We start from the raw sequence: 23263 nt of genomic DNA, 5'->3' as shown, positions 1-23263 counted from the left end.
CATTATATTAAGCTCTCTGTATGTAAAAGCCATAGAATGTAAACATAATTTTATATATTAATTAAATTTTCATCATTATATAAACAAATAAATTTCCCGTACTTTTTTAACAGAATTAATCTATTATTCAGATTTTAATTTTTCTAAAATTTATGCGTTCCTATATAGGTGCACAATATGTGTACAATTATAATATAATGTTCTCATTATTTTATTTTTAACAAATGTACCTAAGCTGTAAATAATATATATTTATAATGATTTATATTATATTTAAAAATAATAACAAGTCTGGCAATAATGCTGTTTGAGTTGTACCATGCAGTGTTAGCGACGATTAATTTACACTAAATACTAAATATACCTACACGAGTTTTTGTGTGTAAAATCGTAAATTGTTTATGTAACACACCCGCAGTATTATACCACCCGTTTGCAGATTTAATAATAATAAACTGTTTATTATAAACATAAATCATACGCGTTAATTAACGGCTAACGCAACAGAAATTACCTAACCATAAATTGTAATTAAATTAGAGTTGAAAAAACGTACCGCGTTTTATCCATCTTATATAATAATATATATATGTGCACAATTGTATCAAATTTAATAACACAAAGCACCAATAACGTACATCAATATATAATATTGTTTCGTTGAAACCTGTTTTGTTATTTTGTGTTCCTAAATTTTTTTCAATTTGTTTCACATTTATCGGCTATAAAATATAGGTACACGTAATTTAAAAAATTATAAATTAAATAATATTCAAAATAAGGTATTTAATGATTGAGCCTGCAGTTGAGTAGCCGGGGTATAACGTTTCCATGGCACCCGTCACCCATCAGTTGGTTCAACAGGGCCCGAGTGTGGTCATACAATTTTTTGCTGGTCGCAAATTGCAGTTATATGCTCGTAATAAATAACATAATACCAAACGATTTTCGAGTCCACATTTTGACCTCAGGGTGCCAATCCTTCTCGTAAATCTTTATTCTACTCTTCCTTGTGTGATCAAACAACGTTTTGAGTCCGATACATTTTTATTCCGACTATACGACAAAATCTCTGATGACTACATATACCATATACATTTCGATATTTTTGACGGATAAATATTTTTATTAAGTCTCGAATTTAAATGTCTTTAAAAATATCGAAAAATGCATTTATGTCCTACAAAAGTGGCAAGGAATTGACACAGGATTTCTGCAAATATCAAATTAATTCTAAATTTCTGAATCGTTTTATTTAAAAACCAGATTACGTTATGTCGTTTTAGTACAATAGGTACCTGTAGGTATTTATGCAATATTTTTAATTTTTTTTCTCGTAATATGATTAAAAATAGGTTTAAAAGTGATATAACAATAAATAATGTCGTAAAAAGTTCAAAAATGCACTTAAACATCGAATACCTCGAAAAATGGCTAAAAATTTGTTGTTGGCATTATGTAGGTATGTGTTTTCATCTAATGTAAACGTAATTTGTATGGAGTCTTGGATAATAGCAGTTATTAGTTATATATAAAATATAAATAAATATAACTGGCTATAGTAGTTTTACGAAGGATTGTTTTAAGTCGCAAATGTTTTGATATAATATTTATTTTATTTTATTTAGTTTTTATAAAACAAGTATTGAAGTATTCGCTATAAATTCCGACTCAACAAAATCTCTAAATAAAGGGTTTTTCGTTATCCCAGACAAACTAAATTGTCGATGGTCAACGAATGACAAAATATAATATCATAATGACTACATTTATTGTTTATAATATGTTACGCAGTACGTGGTTATGACGTTACAAACCTGTTATTTGCGGAATACAAATAATTATATTCGGTGGAATACATTTTCACCGATCGAATACTATATATGACCTGCACAACATTATAATATCTATTCCCTTATTTTTAATCATAATACGGAACTATGTGTGATTTGTTAACTGCGTTTTTTTTAAGTCACAGTGAATTAATAGGTATATTATATGCATGCGATAAATTTTGTTATTACTATGTGAGTCTATGTCCGAGCTAGGTTTAAGCAGAGTTCGAGACACATATTATTTTATATGCTTTCTAAAATAATATGAGGTGACATTTCGTATTGCACGATTTTTACAAACTTGTAAATAGAAAAGTCATCATGAAACTTTTATGCCATTTGTATATTTTACTTTGTAAGTATTTAGATTGAAAATAATACTAATTTGCACCACTAAAACAGATAGTACGATAAAAATTAAACTTGTTAAATATGTTAGCTAGTAGGTATGGATATCAATAGACAATACAATTAATAATATTAAAAATAATGTTTTCGTTACATTTTAAAGTACATCGAAATGTATAAATAATACATATTGAAAAAATAATTAATCATTAAGAAATAATAATATTCAAAATTGAATTCTAATAAAGATTTTTTTTTTACTGTAACTGCTTTATTGATTTCTAAGCCCGCTCAAATAACGATAAACACTATCGTGTGGACACGAAAGGCATTGCTCGACCAGCTAGGAACAAAGATATAGTGCGTTAGGTATGTGATATTAAATTTGAAAACGACCGCACCTCATCGCAATTGAAAAACGGTCCGGGTGAGTATCGGTTGCTGACATTTTTCTCAACTTTTTTCGCCCGAAGAATTTTGCTTTGTGCGAATAGCTTAGGAAAATTGTGCTGGGAAAATCGAAAACTTACCACTTCAAAGTAGGTACCCTCTTTAAACTCCAGATGTAAAGATGTTATACATTTATTATACTGCAGCATCATGAAACTTAGTGGACATTTATTTTATATGCGCGGCAATAGAAAAGGACAAATAAGAATAAGAATAATAAGAATAATATAATGAATTAATGACTTATAATATAAAACTAAACATCACCGTAAGACCAATACTCATCTGTACCTATTGTTATTTGCTTAGGTTAGGTGTTTGATTCTTGGAATTTAATAAGTTAGAATGAAATGTGCATGTTTATAATAACCTGTTTGATAAAATATAAAAATACAAAATACATAAAAAACCTATATGTGATGTGTATGGTATCACATAATATTTTTTTGGAACATTATTTCATACGCGTATGGCGGATAATAATAATATTCTTAGGTTTCGTACGAGACCGCTTAAAAATCGTATTTTTTGGAACAAATGTCACAGTGATTTAACAGTCTCTCCGTCTGCGCAGAATGATACGAAACCACCGTACTATATGATTAATATTATTTCAGAAGAAATGAAAAAGAAGTTTTGCTGTAGTTTTAGACATTATAAGACGTGTCCTCCTCCTGTGGCAACCACAGACACACACACACATATATATATATACACACACGCAATAAACTGTATACGCGTGTGTTGTACCATATTATATAATATGTTCCCGTTTAAATTATTTCCTGTGCCTTTGCAGACTATATACACAGGTTTACATATAATATGTAATATATATAAATTGCGTATACGTACGCTGCACACATATTATATGTGTGGGCAAGGTACGCGCATGAAATATTTTCGTAGTTGCGACTTCCGCGCGCGTGGCGTAGCCATATTATATATATATATATTATATTGTGTCGGACCAGTAAATCCTATTACCGGAAAACGAAACGTGACGACGAAAGGAATAATTTTCGTACGAGTTGACGGCACACGGCGGGTAAAATGAAAATAAAAACATGAAAAATATAATAATATAAAATATTTGCGCGGTCGCCCTGCCGCCGCCGACTCTACCCGAATTAACTTCTCGAGCGGCGGCTGTAATTTGTTTTACCCCACGGCCGGGCGGGTGCGTTACATCGGTTAAGTATAATGCTGTGATGTGGGTGAGTGAGGTATAAGTGGACATTTTTATTAACGGAAACGAATAGGCCGTAGTAAATAACCAATTTCGTGGGTCACCTGACACCTCCTCGTCCGACAATCCTCCCGCGTCCAACAACCATCACTGGCCAACTGCAGTATACTTTAGTTAGTCTATACGACTCTACGACCCCCTTAGGTCCCGGGGTCACTGAAGTGAGTAATAGTAATAATAATAATAATAATAGTAACTTTGGCACAATTATATTTGGGTTTATGAGCGCATTAGCAAGCGTATAAAAAATATGAAAAAAATTGTATAGTTATAATATTATTATTGTGCTCCCTTTATTATACAAACGACTGCCATGGGAATATTATTTTCAACGATTATTAATAATAATAATTAGACGATTTTCTTTCGAGTAATTCATATACCAATTTATATATTTTAATATTCGAATCACTATAATATAGGTAATAGTATTCGGACGGAGGGTAGTTATTATCGTTTTGATTTAACGAGAATAATATAATATCTGCAGGAGTACGAAGACGGAGATTTTAGTATCAATAACCTGACTTTAAAAAAAAAAGTAACATTTCAGGAAACGTGATTTTAACTATTATGGAAACGAGTGTAATATTACTGATAAATAAATTTAATTTGGAAAAATATCAAAATAAATAAGTGCTTATTTAATTTTTTTTTTTTTTGAAGTCTAAGTTTAGAACGGTTTTGAATAAATAAGTGGGCGTTACTATGATGCAATTTGAAAAATTGGTGTGTTTACTGTATGGAAAGTTGCAGGTATTGATGATGGAAGAGGAAGGATTTTCTTAAGTAGTTCTTTCGACTGAAATAGCGTGACAGTACCTTACTGGATAAATGTGAACATCATGGTAACAGAAGTGGCCTCCGCAAGTGGAAAGGGTACACGACGGACTGGTGTATAGTGAATAGTGATATTCAGCCCTGAATGTAGAACGCATGTAATAATAATAATAATAAAAACTTTGTATATATACCTACGGAAAAATTCATACTCGTCACACGGCGACATTAATAAAATATTTCAGACATTATATTGTGTTTCCTTTAAAATGGAGTGTATAATAACAATACTACGGCGGTTTTTCAGGACTTACCTTGAGTGGGAGTCGTTTTTTATTGATAACGTCTTCGTGGAGTTTCTTGTAACGTTCGTCGAAACTGTTGTTCCAATATTCTTTACTTTTCATCCAATAAGGCTAGAAAAAAAAATTTATATACATTTATTACATTGCACGTTTAGACATAATAATATGTATATATTGTATTATGCATATTATTATGATATTTCGAAGTGGTTTTAATAATCAAAATATTTCATGTTCTACTGTTTAATCGTTTCGTCTAGACAACCAATATCCGGTCTGATCCGTATAATACCGACCGTTCTTTAAAACCACAAGAATCATAATAGTCTATAAACTATATTAATGTAACATAAATGCGGAGATTTGATGACATTTTAGGAGGGGGGGGGGGTTAAATCTTTCTTTACAATATAAAAATGAGGTTACTGAAAAAAGTTCAGTACTTTTTTTTTCGAGGGGGGCTAACCTCATCGTCCTCATCTATATATATATTATATACGACCTAGCTACTTATAGTTAAGTCGACCTTAGTGACTATTATAGCAATATGCGATTGTATAATATAAATTTAAAAATGTTTAAAAATAGTTGAAGCCGTTCACTGGATATCACTTATAACCAATTTTTTTTTAACCGGGAAATAAGGTTGTAGTAACACTAATAAAATATAATCTCTCTAATGCGACCTAAAATAACGCCAATATGATTCACTTTACGATTATTTGGTCATAATTCAAAAGTTGCAGTTCATAACGATTTTTGTACGACTATTATTTCACAACGAAATGCATTACATTTTATTATCAAATTCATATCAAATTAAACGGCACGTAACAATAACATATTATGAGCTTTTTACCTCCGCTAGAATGTAAAACTATTCTTAAGTTGTACCCTACCGAAATAATCGTCAAACATTTTAAAGTTATGATGAATGATAATACAAATGGCCGTCGATATACAACTGCGACACGAACGAGCAGTTATTTAATTGTAATTTTTAACAGTTAAAATAATATAACAATATATTATAAGGTTAAGATCATTGGTTTTAAACTCAAATTACCAACGGGTCACATAGGAGGATTATACCATCAAAGGTTCATGGGCAAAACTATTATTTTTTTTTATAAATAAATTAATAAACTTAATAAAAGATTTCGATAAAAAGTATTAGTAATAATTATTAAAACTTTTTATATACGAAAAAATATAATTATTATATTTGATTGTATATACATATTACTAGAAATAACGATACATCTATAATAAATATAATCGTTGAAATATTATTGAAATTGTCATTTAGATAGTTTTGTCGTCTTTTGAAAATATGTTGCTGTGTTGACATTTCTTCGATGTTAATTTGTGTTTCTTGAATATGATATTGTTTGTTTTGCTTTAGTATTTATTAATTTTAATGAAATCCGTCTGGTTTTAAATTCACCGATGTTTATTTATCATTATAATAATATAAAGTACACAGTTTCAAAGCAAAAATATACAATTCATAATTGTCAAAAAGTACCTTTGGTTTAATTGTTAATAAAAAAAAAACTGATTTACATATTTTTTGCCTTGCTTTTTTAGAGTTTAATTATGTTTGTCTAATGGCATTTTTCAAGGTTTTTAGACAAAATGTATGGAGTCGTTGTTTAACTTTTAGTTTACGATGAGATATTTTAAATGTTTAAGTAATTTGTAGTGTACCTACGTTTAAATCCGAGCCTTGAATGTATTTTATTAAACATAGTATTTCTACAGTTAGTTTATATGCGTAGTGTAAAGTAATGTAATACCTACAGTAAACGTATACGGTATACTACTATATATATATATATATATATATATTTCTAGTACTTACAACGTACCTATAACGAATAACAGACATTTTATTTTTAATCAGTTGAACATAATTAATTTTAGTTGCAATATGTTTCTACTATTTGAACGAATTCTACATAAATTATAAATTTAAGATTTAATATTGTAATCAAAATAAATTCATATTTATGAATTTTTACTCATTGATAATTTGGTTTATCGACTATTTTACAAAGCGTACTACAGAAAATATTATAATATAAATATTATTATTTTAGGGCTGGCGAAATTAGAATTTTCTAATGATCGTTATTCGATATGAACTATTTTGATGAATGTTATAATTTAAGGTATAAAAGCATTATACTAGCATGTATTATAACCATATAATAATAGAAAATACCAATAATGTATAAGCGCAAACAATGTATCACATTATTCATAGACCGGTGTACCTACATTTTATTGCAATATAAATTAATGCTAGTTTAGTGTAAAAAAAAATGTACCAAAAATTTCAGTATAGTGGAAAGTGGATATAAATAACCTACTATATACCTGCCCGTAATATTATTGACAAATGCCTAAAAAAATAGGTATATTGAATGAAATAATTTAGTATTTACCATAAAATGATTTTTAAGTATGTTTAAACATAAAACCAAATTAAAAAATAATTAAATTATATTAAAAAATGCGTTTGATATTTTTTTTATATGCTTTTAAATAATAAAAATTCAACTTATTAAATTACATTTTTGTTTACCCAACTACAGAATGTCATAATTCCGTACACAACAAATAATATATTATACCTATATTATTGGTATATTCCGAGAAATCATTGTTTGGTACTCGTCATTTCGAAATTTTAAAAGTATTATTTAATATTGTTAGATATTATTTTAAAGAATTTTTGAGACTCCGTTAATTTTGCTTTCATATTCCGAAGTAGAATATTTATCCGATTATTTCGATTTTTCAAAATTTAATTTGATTGAGTAGTAAAAGTTAAATAATTATTAAGAATTTAGACTAGCGGAGTAGCAGTGATCCAACATTTGGTAATATAAGTGTGAAATGAAGTAACAGAAGATCAGAGTCAATGATATGAGTGTAAGTTCATTTTTTAAATAGTTATTTTGGTTTACTAATCCGTGCGTCTTCAAACCTAAAACTAACTGACTAGCTATTTGAAATTTGAAAAATATTTGATTTTAACGATTTTTCCAAAAAATTAAAACAAATATTGTTTTTTATTTATGTATTTGAATCAAATGTGAAATCTTCATAAATTGTGAATAGTTATCACATCAACCATATTAAGGACTAAAAATATTTTCTATAATAAGTTAATTTATAGGGCGTGACACGCAGCATCAATACATAAAATATCAACGCGTTATTGAAATGTATATCATTTATTCGTTGTTTTAAAAGCATATTGGGAATAAAAAAAAATATTCTTTAAAAAGTTCCGATTCCCATCGGTTCATTATGTATGGATGTCTGCGAATCAATACGACGCGCGACGGTTACGGGCTAACAAACAGTAGGTTTTTGGTGGACCATTTTGGTCGGCCAATTCAGTGAATTCTTCACTCTTTATTAACTTTAAAAAATAATAACAATAATAATTTTCCAAACAAAAAAATTTATCATATTATATCAATAATAATATAGTAAGCTGATTAAATAATTCAATTTAGTTTTAGTGCCAAATGTGTTTTCTTTCGGTTTCCATTGTTGTGCATTACGCTTGTATATACTGTTTATAAATTATAAAGTTGGCATTGTATACTTTGTTAAATATTTGGCGAGAAGAAAAGAATTAACTTGGTATATATTTCGGGTTACCGATCGAGAGAAAGATAGAAAATCGTATTTCGAGTGTTATCTTTTATTAAAAATAATTGACACACTCACACAAATGTACCACCTACATATTATTATAAATACAATAATAATATCATAAAATATTTTAGCAATGGTTTTTACTTCTTCGAAAAACATAGGTGTGAGCTCTAAGTGCACTAACGACCAACACAGCGACAGCATATTAGGTATTGAGACGTATTTTCGCATAAAATTTTTGAAAATATCTACACCGTCACTTATTAGGTTCACGAGCTGCCACCGAAAACAACCGTGCAAACATCGATCAGTATTGTTATTATGAATTGACCTATTTTAAAAATCGTATTTTAAAAGTCTAATTATTATAGAGACTACGAAGTTCTCTTCTAAAGTTTTTTATTTTCTAAAAACTGTCACTATGACTTATGTATAATATGATTTGTAAGTTATAACGGAATACTCACACGCTATAAAAGTATTTATTTAATGTAACTTAGGTTGGCCAAGAAAATTCAATGCAAAATGTTCGTAACGAAAAAATGAATTTTTGTAAATTTATTTAATTTAAACATTACTCGATGAGCGAGTATTATATTATATATTATATATAATATATATTATATTTTAATATTACTATTCGCGAGAAGTATTGGGTTGGTATATTGTTTTAAATATTATACTTTCTAGGGCAATGAAACTTAAGTACCGCATTTACTCAAACAATTTTCGGAAATATTTTATATTTGATAATTCAACAGGATGCTTATAATATTTTATGTGCTGCGATATCGTATAGTAAATATTATGAGAGATGTGGTACGCTTAAAATTTGTTATTAAACGTATAATACGCATATATGGCGCCGCATAGCAATCGATATATGATATATCTCTACGCGTGCACTCTTGAACAATGTGAAATACGAATATATCAACATGATAGACCAAAATAACAAGCAACGGCTGACTGAAAACGCAATTTTATGTATTATAACTGCAATCGAATGAAATTGGCACGCGTTGCGGTACACAAACATGATAATAATATTATCATACATAATAAGTATTTAAACTGAGTTTGAACTTTATCACGATGATTAATCACTATGTACTAAACATTTTCGTCCAATCAAACTACGATCATCATCAGTTATCGATTTTATATCATTATTCACAGTGGCGTAACTGAGGTTCCGCAGATCCCATGTTTCGGGGGGGGGGGGGGGGGGTTGCAAAAATTAGGGGTATTTGGTAAAAGTAAATTGAATTTCCTCAAAAAGAAAAAAAAGAAAAAAATGGCTTTTTACAAATTAAAAGTGTTATATTATGTTTGAAATAGTCAACTATATGAAAGGAACGATTTCTGAACTTTCGACAGTATAATTATATCACATTTTATATAAATATCACTATCCAACAAAAAACGGTTATGTGCAGACGTGACCGTCAATGATGTGACATTTTACTTTAGGAAAATCGTAAGAATAAATCTTCGGCGCTTATTTTCTAGATATAGAACGTTAAACTACGTTTGCCTAACTCAAAACAATGTAGATAAGATATTCACTATAATATTATGTTTGTACTGTGTGGCTTTGCATGTTGACATAACACATAGGTAGCAGTGGCGTATCTATGTATTTAAGCATAGAGGTGCACCTAATTTTTCGGGCCCCTTATAAAGTTTCAGTTGCTACTTGTTGATTAGGCCGATTAGGGGCTCAAGGGCTCTATTTATAAAACACAGCTAAAGGGCCCTGGTGCAATGCACCTCCTGCACCCCCTCTAAGTACGCCACTGATAGGTAGAGGTATTCGTTGAATATAATAATAAAAATATAAAAAATAAATAATAAAATAAAATACTAAATTATTATTATTATTAGACAATAGTAATGTATTAGGTATTTATAACATATATTATACATGTAATATATATATCGATTCTTGTTTTGCAATATAATTTCATAATTATTGTAATTTTTTTTTTTATTTTTTTTTTTGTAAGGGGAACCCGCGGCAACATATGGCCATTGGGTGTGAGGTGGTACGGTAGGGGTTATTTTTTTATATTTGTTTGTAGGTTTTTAAGTGGTTAGGGTTGTAACACGTGTTTGTTTATGTGTGGCAAGGATATGTTGCTAAAAATCCCGAGTGGTCACCCATCCGGGAGCTATCAACTGCGGTCGGTACGTACGCTCAGTGCGTTTCCGCAGATTGAGCGTACGACCACGCCTCACCAAGCCACAATATTTTAATACTATTATGTACTGCGATGGTCATAATAATATGCATCAGCTCAGTGAATATTAATTCAACTGACATTACAGTCGGTTTTACACCTGACTTAAAATTAAACGTAAAATAAAGCCAGATGAAAAAAAATATTTTATTGAGAATTTATCTGAACTTTATCTGAACAATATAGGTATTATTATATAAAATACAAAGTGATTATCACGAACTACTCATTATTGATTAAACAAATAGAAAAGTTTTTGAAAATAAATGTACATGGCACCTTATCATTTAAAAAATATTTTTTATTTTCATTTTTTTAAAAAGTTTTTTACTCTTTCGAATGACAACATAAAGTTTTAATTTCATCTCCAGAAGCTATATATTTTGCTGATTATTTCGATACATAAAATTCGAATTTTTAACAAGTAGTAAGTAGTTCATAGGTAAGTAATAAGTATTTGATGTTTAGGCAAGCAGAAAAGTTGACCAACATATTATGCGGGGCAACCGCGTACTCGTATAAACTTTAAATATAGGTATTTATAACTCATCATAAACTAATTGTCCTATATTTGATTGTTATATATTGAAAAACTCAGAAAACATTTTCTTTTGAAGAAGAAATAAAAATTGTAAGTTGTCATTCAACAAGGTAAAAAACTTCAAAGATTTGGATAAAAAACAAATTAAAAAAAAAAGTAATTATTTCGTGATGACATGAAACTATGTAAAAAAAAATATTTTCAAAAACTTTACTACCTTTTGAACTGTGTCCTTGTTGAATGAATCATCTGTTGCCTGTATATAATAGGTCTGTTAATGAAAATGTATTTCAATTTAAATTATACCTCTAACTGTATTCATAATTTACTGAAATAATTAAATATAAAAATATAGAATAACATAAACACTGCAGTAACCGCGGTCGTAACATTTTCTAGTTATAAATAAATAGGTACTTATTAAAAACGTATACAAATATTTAAATCAATTATATGATATTAAATTATTATACTAATAAATTCAAATAAAATATTTTCGATAAATATATAATATCAAAAGTTTTGATTCCGTACGAGCCGGTTAAAGTCTCCTTTAATATAGTTTATGCTCTATGATTTAACTTCATAAATCATGTTAAATATGTTTGTATAATAATATATAAGCTGTGGGTAAATTAATCATTTCCAGCAAATCGAAAATAGCTTATTGTTTGAATAAGACGTTATTTTCAAAGAGACTTTTTTAATTGATTTTAAATCGTATTGACGTCAAAACTAACGGCGTGGACAAGTATATAAACATATATATAACAAATTGTTCGTGTTAAATCGAAAATAATAAGACGTAAAAAAAATTAGCTTAAATAAAAGCTCTATCACAAGCGCCGACTCGACATCGAGACGTCTAATTTCACTATAGCTCATTGGAAATTTCCTGTACCGTATTTGTCTTATTTAAACCTTTCGCTGTAGAACTCTGTGCAACAACGAGTGGAAAAATAGCAATATATTGTTATGAACATAATATATTTTTGAATGATTGTTAGACGAAATGGCAGTGAAATATTTTACAACTGCGATATTTTTACGTATATATATATATACACACCTATACTCGAGGTTCTGAATATCTATTAATTATGAAGGTGGGTAGGTACGCGTGTATCGTTAAAATTGATAAATTAAAACATTTAACTAAATGTAAATATTATAATATTACTTTCTGCTATTTTTTTTTTCATTTTTTAAAATTAACACGCGGTAACAGCTGCAGAACACGAACGGAAATCATAAAATCCATTTGACAATCTATATATAATATATAATATATATATCACATTTTGGCAATTATTCATATTGTAATTATATTATATTATATTATGTATTATCATCGGTTTTTTTTTTACAAACATTTTTCATTATTTCGAAAATCAATACCATTCACAATTCACTCTACACAATATAGCCGTATGAATAATAATTTCACGTTTTTTTTTCTCGTATTCTATATAATAATGTAATAGTTACAGTAGAACAAAAACCGTACGATAAATCAGTAAAATGCATCCGTTCGTATGACGTTTGATTTAATTCGAAATAATAATAATAATAATAATAATAATATAATAATGATTAAGAGATCTTTTTATTTGATTTTTTGTTTTACATTGCACCCATAATATAATATTATATTATATTATGTATAATACCATAGTCGCGGTGTCTTCCGGGTTACCAGCTGCAGAATTCCCGCGCGATAACCGAAAATCCCGCTCACCTCGGCTACCCTATATTATATAATGTAGTTTTATTGATGGTATAATATCTTCGCGAACACTTTTTGTCAATACACTAGGTATATTATATCTGTCATACTTCGAAAGTGATAGAATGGGTATAAATTGAGTTTCACACACGCACATTGATAAGTTTTCAAATTTCATCTACATAGAAATGGTTGACAACAATTCTACTTTCTAGAAATTCTATCAAGACGAAATGAGTGCGTTCTTTCTCATGTTAATGTACATGTGAACAACAACACAGTATAGTGTACTATTTCGTTCGGTTTGGCCGATATAAATAATTTAATCATTAAAAATTATTCAAAATATTTCTAGCGTACATCAGCTTGCTGAAACTACTCGTTAATCGGTAATCGAATGTAAAAAAATAGGTAAGCATTTCAGTGGTGGATGTTTGTCCATCGTCCCTTCGGTCCTCGTACTGGATAGTGAATTTTACTGTATTCGATTTGAATGCAATGATTGCATTCGATAAAAAATGATTCTGAGCGGACGAGAGAATCTTATTTATTTAATTTTATTCGTTTCTATGGTGATAAACAAAGCGTTATAAGAACAGCTTAAGAACGATTTATATAATTATAATTTATAAATATCATAAAAGTGAAAAAAAATATAAAAGAAAAGAAAAAGCTCAAATGTTTTGAAAATTTTACCATGTCTAGGTAAAGATAATATAAGTAAACAACCCAAATTTCAAGTTTTTACGAATTTTTTTAACTGAATTACAACAAAAAAACTCTCAAAATTAAAATGTCTATAAATAGCTGAAGAATGGCTAAAATTAAACTGTATGGAACAAGATCCAGAATACAACAAAAAATATCTTGTGTCATGTTTCATTTGAAGCAATATTTCGTCGTCCCTAATTATTTAATATTATAAAATCGTGAAATCGTGAAATCGTACTTTTTTCTCCTATAACCGCTTTTATTTCGAGTACCGTTTCGAAAATCAAAAAATGACCTCTTTAAAGTACCAGCTCAAGAACTTACCTTTCAGAAAAGATGCTGCACTTGATACTTTTGAGCAAGTTTAGACGGAGAAAAAGTTTTTACAGAATAAAAAAGAAAAAGAAATAAACATCATTGTAAAACCAATACATTCCTCGCTCCGCTAAGAATCTAAAAAAATATGAATCTTTTATTTGAAATCAGATCTCATGACATAAATGTCTAAGGAAACGCTTCTCAAACTTTTTTCCACCATTTTGTGAATCCCAAAATAAAAATATTCTAACCTAAGAATAAAATAATAATAATTCGTGGACCACAGTTTGGGAAATACTGGTCCAAGACAAATGCAATGTATAAACTTTAACGTGTATACTGTGCAAATGTTCTAACTACAATCAGTAATTTAAATATTATTCATTATACTTAATTAATTTAACAAAGAGATAATAGATATTAATCGCATTGTTAAACAATATTAAAACAAAAAAAAAAATATATATATATTTTAACAAATAAAAGTAATAAAACCGTTTGATCGAAAATTATATCATTTCATCAAGGTATGTTCTATTTTTATGTACCTAGCGCTTTGGTAAAAAAAAAGCTGTAATTTAGTGATCCGACTGCAATTAGCTGTATTCAGTTATATTATAATATGCTATTCTGTGCTATGCATGTACACTGTACACATAACAGTATAATATATACCTATTATAGCTGATATAATGTGCATACCAATACGGCGAGTGAGGAATAAAAAAATAATAAATGTGCGTCCTATGGTCGTTGAATATTTCACGTTTTACGTGATAAAAATGAAATTCGTAGTCAATATCAAATTATGGGCGTACCGTTTATAATATTATATACCAGCTCGATACCGTGATGTGATGCCGTGTGTATTATCAGAGAAATGTTGCACGCACCAGGAAATATTAAAGCTATCACTAATATTGTTATTTTTTTTTTTTTTGCAGGTGTTAAGGTGGCCGACAAATTAACGAATTCCGTCGAATTCCGATAATCATCTTTATTAGCTTGCGTCTGAACAATATTATACTTACACGGCCAAGGTTGACTGGCGCAGAAGATGAATTTACTGCCTACAGGGCTCGGACTTGGACATGTATATGATGATATATAATATTATTATGTCTCCTCCTCCCAGTTATTCTGCCAGAAGGAGGAAAAACGTACTCAGGCATGTATTTAAGATTATTATATGTAGATGATTAAGTGATTTTCATAAAGAGCAAATTAAAATCGTCTTGAATGTGATTTATGGTCATAACTTATAACCATTAACGATAAATCTATCACGATTCATCCTGCAAATAGCACTGCACAAATTTTCAATACACTTCTTTTTTTCAATAATATTAATGAGAAACCAGTAATTAATTACTAGTATTTTAGTATATTATTGCACTCCAATACGATGCTATACGATACTTATCTAAAAATCTAAAAACAGTATTATACTATATTGTTAATCGTAGAGGTAGGTATATAACATAAATGCATATTTATATAAGTCATTTTACTTAAATCTCACTAAGGAAAATAAATAGTCATACATTTTAAAGTATAACATTTTACTAAAAGTGATAAATTGTATTTTTAAGAAGGACATTTTTTATACCTACTTTACTTTTGAATAGCAATAATGAATGTCAAATAATAGTAAAATATGAATTTATATACATGTGCATTTGAACGATAAATTTGTTATTTGATGCTAAACATAATAAAATATACGTTTTATTAAAAAAACCAATGTTGTTTTTATTAAAAAACTAATTTTAATAAAAATGTTGTTTGTAAAAAAAAAATTTACAAGTGTAACAATATGATACGCAAAATGAGCTTTTTAAAAATTATATGGTTAGTCGATTTTAATAATATGCATTTTAAAACTATTTAACTCATTTCAAAAGACAATTATAAATTAAAAAACGGATGGTAAAAGTCCTAAAAAAAAATGTATACTTTGAATTGACCATAATATTATCGTACTTAATACTATCATCCAATATTATCAACTATCCATTAATTGAGTGACTAAATTAAAACAATTATGAATGCATATTAAGGTATGTATTATAATTGGATATAAAAGTATTGAATCACTGGTGGTATTATTAATTTTTATAAATTATAATCAATAAACTATTGAATAAATAATAATTAAAAGTAGGCTAATGACCATCATGATTGTTCAAACATCAACAGAAAATTTATTTAATAATAAGTAAACATTAACGTAGGAGTGTATGGCAATGGAAATAAATTATTAATAATTTTTAACATTTGCTAAATTTTTAAACCATCATTTTTGGGATGATTAGTTTTAATTATTTTTATTCATAAAATGTCTTTTTTTACAAATTTATAAAAACTATATATTTGTGTTGACTGCTTAAAATATATAGGTAATATTTCCATTTGCTGTGCAAGTATATTTTAAAAAATACAAGCTTCATAAAGATTTTACAACTTTTGAACCTTTTTACTATCTATGATGCCCCGTGGTTTATTTTTTTATAATGTTCTAAAAAAATACATATTAGATCAATCTATAAAACCAATCACACAGCTAATAATCTAATTTTTTTTATTCTATTTTTTAGGCTAGTACTAAATATAATAAATATATTTTTACAGTAGTTATAATTGAATTGCACAACCTTTTTATGGACTAACGAGTTAACATTAAAGTTGAATTGATAATTTATTAGATACCTATGTGAATGTTATCAATTTTATTATTGTTTAACTTAGGAAAATTTAAGACTAAAGATACAAATTACACTGCCTATGCATAAATTGGCTTTATTTTTCCAATCGATTATTATAGAATAAAAAAAATTATTTCTATTATCAATAATTTTTTTTATAACGCATTTATTAATATCTTACCGAATTTTTAAATCGGAAGTTTTTGATAACTCATAATTTAGTAAATTCACTAGAGACTATTCAGTATATAGTATAGTCTCTAAGTAATTATTTAAATAGACATTTGAACTTCCCACTCAAATTAACTAAATAGAAAATAATATGAGAATTTATATAAAATAATAATAAGTAATAACCAATTTTTCGATTGTAGCTATATATACTATAGCACAATTTATTAGTACACTTATAGCGTATAGTACCTACCTACCCACTTGTCCGGTGTAACAACTTGAACATTATAATATTTATTTGCATATTATACACATGTAATTTTACCGATGAATATTCATATTATAATTTAATAAAATAACATTACAAAGGTTGATATCTTGATTGAGCCAAGGACACAAACAGTTCCGGACAGGATATACTAAAGCCGCGGGTGCACTTATTGTATTACTTAAAAATTTGTCGATCGAAGAGTAGATATAAATCAACGCGAAAATTGAAAAACACCGTTATAAGACCAATACCCTTGGTGTATGGTTTATTCAGAAAGTAAAAAAAAAAGTTTTTATTTAACGTCGAAAGACGTATCGTGGACTGTAATATATTTTTCCTCGTTGAAACGTTCGTCATCGTGAAACGTCGAGAAAATCGCGAAACACCGCGAGTGCGTGTTATGATTACTGCAGCCACAGCGTTGAACTCGGAAACACGCCAAGTACAATCATTTCGAATTTGACTCGACGCAGAAACATTTATGTCTCACTGTGTTATGACGAACGTGTCTCCGCCGTAGCGGATCAAAACGAAGAACGAAAACGCAACAAGTCTCTCGCGAGCACCGCCGCTTATGAATAATCTAATGATTTCACACAACACCACGCTGTATACATTATACATATATTATGATATAATATGTGTGCACGTACTGTATGCCTGCTACCATTCGAGCGTCGTAAGTCGTATAACCGTTGTCGGTCAAAAATCATTGTTGAACGTATTATAATGATTTACATTTTTCTTTATATTTTAGATACGGTTCGGTCGCAACTATAAAATATTCACGCGTTGTCTTCTTAAACGCTTTTCGAATACATATTATCCGATCCGTACACACACACACACACACACGTTTGATGTAATAAAATTACATTCTTAAAACACCGCGTATAACACGGATAGGAGGGCTGGAGGAGATAATGAATTCCTTTGTTTGCGCGGATTATTATTACTGTCTATTCATAAAACTCGTTTAATTATATTCAAACATATACGCGGCGTTTAAAATAAAATATCATATATATATATGATGGTATATATAGTGTACATATTATATATAGGTACCGAAATCGATTCGAACGATTTGGCCGGATTTGGATACAAAAGTAAACATAAAATCGGTGCCCGACCGTGGCGGTGGCGAGGATGACGGTTTTCCCGGGAGAGCTTATAGATATCGCGTTTACCTGCCACTCGAAAAAGACCTTAGGTTTATTATTATTATTATTATTATTATTATTGTGGTTCAACCTGTAGTATCCATATATTATATATATATATTATATACGTTAAACCGACTAAGCGACCTACGTTAGGTATTAAAAAAACGACTACAGAATCCGGGAGAGGTATTATTCGGTATATATAGGTACCTCTGGCGTATATATGTATAGGTGACGTAACTGTGCGCGAGTGGCTGGCTAGAGAGTGACATATTAAAGACGTGGCTAGTATTTTAACCATATATGATATTATATATCTTTCTGTATTATGGTCTCGATCGATTTACTCACGATGAGGATAATCTATATCTATACATCTTTTTATAACCATAAATCGTGATTTATGAACGCGTCGGGGGAAAAAAAACGAGTAGCGCGCGGTGTATAATCAAAAAATTATTTATTATAAGCGAACCAACACGGACGGACTACGCGCGTGTAAGGTATGGTTACATATCATTATACAATATATGTACGATTGCTGCTGCAGGTGTTTAATTTTCCGTTCTTGGGTATGCGAATATACCTAGGTATATATACTGACGGAAGAATACATACATATGCGATATGCATATATATACACAGGTACATTCCCCGAAACAACTAACTGTGAACAGCACGCGGTCAGCGGTGTACCTATGCAGCGATCTCGACGCCATTTTCCGGAAGCGACCATTTTTTTTTTTTTTTTACAGAACTCTAACCGTGCACGGCCTCCAATTTATGCACACTCTTGTCTTTTAGTGTGTGTGTTTACTGTTTGAGTGGTATACAAATGCCGTGTGGCGCACTTTGAATTTATCCACGAGGGAGTGATAAAATAAAAATGTCAAGGCCCATACCCGTTTATTGAGATTTGAATTATTCATCATTTTTTTAATTTTTAATACAAATTCGGAGGTGTAATACACGAAGTTATTATTTTCAAAAATAAACCAGGTTTTTCTTAATTTACATCAATCTATGGAACCCATATTTTTATACAAGGCAACCATATATATAGTATATACGCATAATACAACATGATATACAATAATAATAATTGGTATAGTTTTCAAGAGAAAACTAACTGAACCAGAAATTATAACACATACGTATGGAAATATGGAAAATAGGTATATATTTTCAACAACAATGAAAATATAGTCTCGACACGTAATTTTGTCTCGTTTATGCAATAGGTTTACTTAATTGAAAGAAAAAAACGTATCCTAAACAACCGTCCGTTAGTAAAAAAAAAATCAGTGTGGTGGGTAGGTGAACTGCAATATATTATTATGATATGCCTTCCCTGCCACGTAAATTTTGACTCTGATGGATAGTATGACGATTAGGTTGTTACTGCAATATCGCATAGGAGACTTGAATCTCATCGTTTTGTTATACTTTATCGTTCCATTGACCTCGTAGGGAATAGGGATGCGATGTCGTTGTTGCAGAAGTCTTGAGATTCCGATCGAACCGGACGAAGCACTTGATGGTATAGAATCGAAATAATGTCATAAATTGTGATATAATAATAATATAATGGAAGTAATATATACGCGAAATCGGTACACGACAACGACGACAACTGAAGGTCTGTATAGTTTTATGCATAATTTCGTACGATTTATCTGGAAACATAGCGACGAAACCGTAGTCGGAATCTTCCCTAGAATACTTATATATATATATTAAAAATTAACATTAAGTCTCGTTTGCTGCATAGCATAACATTAACGAATGCCGAGTACATTATATATAATGCTATACATATAATGTTATTTTAGTGTACATTCAGTCTAAGGGTTTTCGAGTGGCGTGCAGTTTACTATATATATTATATACCTAGTTATCTCTAACCACAACTCATAATATATATAGTGCCTATAAGCATCTCGTTCGGAGATTTCGTATAGAGCCGATATGCACAAGTTCCGCGAATAACATTATGTATATGGTCTGACCCAGCGGTTCTTTAGATTTTGGTGATCATAATATAGACCAGCCGATGGAATACTTATAGAAATCATGGACACCTATCAATTTTTTTCTGAATACGATTTTTTACGAAACATTTCTTGTTATAATTATAATTATTGTATATTACAATTAGAAATCACCAAGGTTAGGCCAGTCAATGAAAATAATTAACTGTGAAAAAAAATGTTAAATTAAATTAATTTGTTATTAAATATTATAATAATTATTAATTATTTTAAATTAAATTGCCTTCAGTTAAAGTTAAAAGTTGACAAGGATTTAACTTTAAAGTTTATACGAAAAATAAAATTAACTGACCTCAGTTTAAAAAAAAAATAATTTTTTTCAAACTAGAATACTTGTAAAACACATATAATACCTTAAAGTCATTAAATACCCTAATATTTTGGTTTGCATAAACATTTACCAGGACGTTTAACTCTGTAAACATCAGATTATTATGAAATTATATTATGGTATTAGAAAAAAATTACCAAATTAGAAAAATAGCCAACAAATTTTCTGTAAGTTTCACTTCCGGATGATACCAAAATAAAATAAACTTAACTGCACAATTATGATATTTAACTATAAAAATTAATTGAATACAATACTAATCTTTACTGAAAAGATAAAACCGAAAGATATTAACTAGATAGTTGAGTTAAAAGTTCAATACGTCATTTAGATATATTAACATTTTAATTTAACAAGTTAATGTCCACTTTTGCAAATCACATAATTAGGTACCTACATTAAGACATCATTAATATTTATAATTATTTTTATCTTTCATAAAAATATAATATTTTATTTTTAGACGGAGTTACCACAGATCCCCAGAGGGTGATGGACCACAGTCAGCCACAATAGCTACTGGTCTAAACTATATATCGCTTATACATATGATATGTATATGCGTGTGTGTACTACGCGGTGTACACAAGTACAGAGTACACTCTATGACTAGTTATTTATCCTACTCAAATACCCTACACTACATATTTGTGAGTTTTGTTTGTGGGACATTACCTTCGGTTCATATATAAATTCTAATAACAAACAATTTTTTAACTCTTGCATTTGCGCGTGTGCAACGGCTTAACTTTTTCTGTGTACCTTGTTTTCGTCAACTCGTGGTAATAAAATATTATGAACACGACGCACATCGACCTCGGCGATGACAAATTTTATGTACATACGTTAGATACACTACATAATAATATTCTTCAGGATACAGGTCGATAAAAATATTCCGAGTCGATGTGGAAACATACTCACTGCAGGAAACGACGACGTGTGCGCAATCGATTTCTGGACGATCGCGTCACGGCCGCGAGAACAATGAGATATTTACGGCGGCAGAGGCGGCGGCAGCGGCCCGGAGGATTCGAAACCGGCGTGACAGGACCCAAGGTCACCTTGATATCTTATCAGCTATTTAATTACAGAGTCATTAAATATTAAAATCGATCATAATTATACGCGTAGTATACCGCCGCCGTCATAAAATAATAATCGGTCGCCGCATGTTAATTCGTCGTGTTTTTTTTTTCACGCACACAAGTATATATACACTGCACACGATCTGTTTCCCTTCCTTCGTCCTGGCTATGCATCCCGTCGGCCAATCGTCATTCGAAAAGTTTGCGATCACTCGTGCGCAAAGCCCGCGACGTTGTGTTCTTGTTATTATTATTATTATTATTAAGTACCATAAATCGCTACAACGTACCTGTATATACCTGTATACATATATAATTATAATTTATTCGATGCACACAAGTACAGGCACACCTGGTGGGTATGTATAGAACAAATAAATAATACGTATTAGGTACCGCACGCACGATAATATTGTATTGGCGTAAGAGCTGTGTATCGAAAGAAAATGGCCAAGACTCGAAAGCTAAACGTACAATATTACACCTATTATGTTGTTTAGTACCATCATATTCTAATGTATAGGTATCACGCTGTTTATTTGCTTAAGGTCGAAAAAAGGTTTTCGCATAATTTTGGTTTGGATAATAACAAACAATCGACATAAGTATACATCTATTCGTACATAATATGGCTTAATAGTATGTCTTTAAAGGAATTTTATAGTTTCGCGGTCAAAAGTTTTATAATATTTAACAACTATGAGCAGTGGCTTATATGGAAACCAATTTCGGAGTGAGGGGGGAGGTGTTGAACTTCCAAAACCCTCCCTTATCACTGACTATGAGTACGAAAATTCTACGATCGCGTTCCCTTCATAATATGCCTATTAAGTATTAATATAAAAATTATATTATAATTCTTAACATATAGGTTCCTATAAAATATCAAATTTCCCATTAGGCTATACATGTGATTTCATCAAGATTATCTAACAATAATAATATAAATAATATATTATGTATAACATTGTATATACTCCAGTGTACTTATATATACTGTACATTTATATGTACGATTTGATCGGATTCTTTCAAAAGTATATTCGCTTTGTGATAAGTAATTAAAATAAGAATCGAAAATATAGAATATGCAAATAATATACGCATGTTTATGAATTTAAGATAACCATTATTATTATATGTATATATTTTTCCTATTCTTACTTAAATTAATCATCACAAAAAGAACATACTTTTAAATGAACAAAATGAAAACCAAAAGTTTCCAACTCCCCCCCCCCCCCAACCACAAGTCCTTCACGAAACAATAATGCAAAAACAACGGTCAACAAT

At 29.4% G+C, this 23263-nt stretch overlaps 1 protein-coding gene across 1 annotated transcript in view; it reads right to left on the bottom strand.

Annotated features, from left to right (window-relative positions):
- Window positions 1-23263, bottom strand: part of alpha-Man-IIb (alpha-Mannosidase class II b) — a 160682-nt gene that overhangs the window by 105029 nt on the left and 32390 nt on the right. Inside the window, exon 2 of the mRNA XM_089226720.1 lies at window positions 4977-5078. Coding sequence (XP_089082846.1) covers window positions 4977-5078 — 102 coding nt within the window. The remainder of the gene's footprint in view (window positions 1-4976; window positions 5079-23263) is intronic.

Source organism: Diuraphis noxia, unplaced genomic scaffold, assembly GCF_037042655.1.
Source record: "Diuraphis noxia isolate RWA-SAM2 unplaced genomic scaffold, SU_Dnox_SAM2 contig0004, whole genome shotgun sequence".
In the NCBI taxonomy this organism is placed as follows: Eukaryota; Metazoa; Arthropoda; class Insecta; order Hemiptera; family Aphididae; genus Diuraphis; species Diuraphis noxia.
The sequence above is the reverse complement of the archived record's forward strand: the minus strand, read 5'-3'. Positions and strand labels throughout refer to the sequence as shown.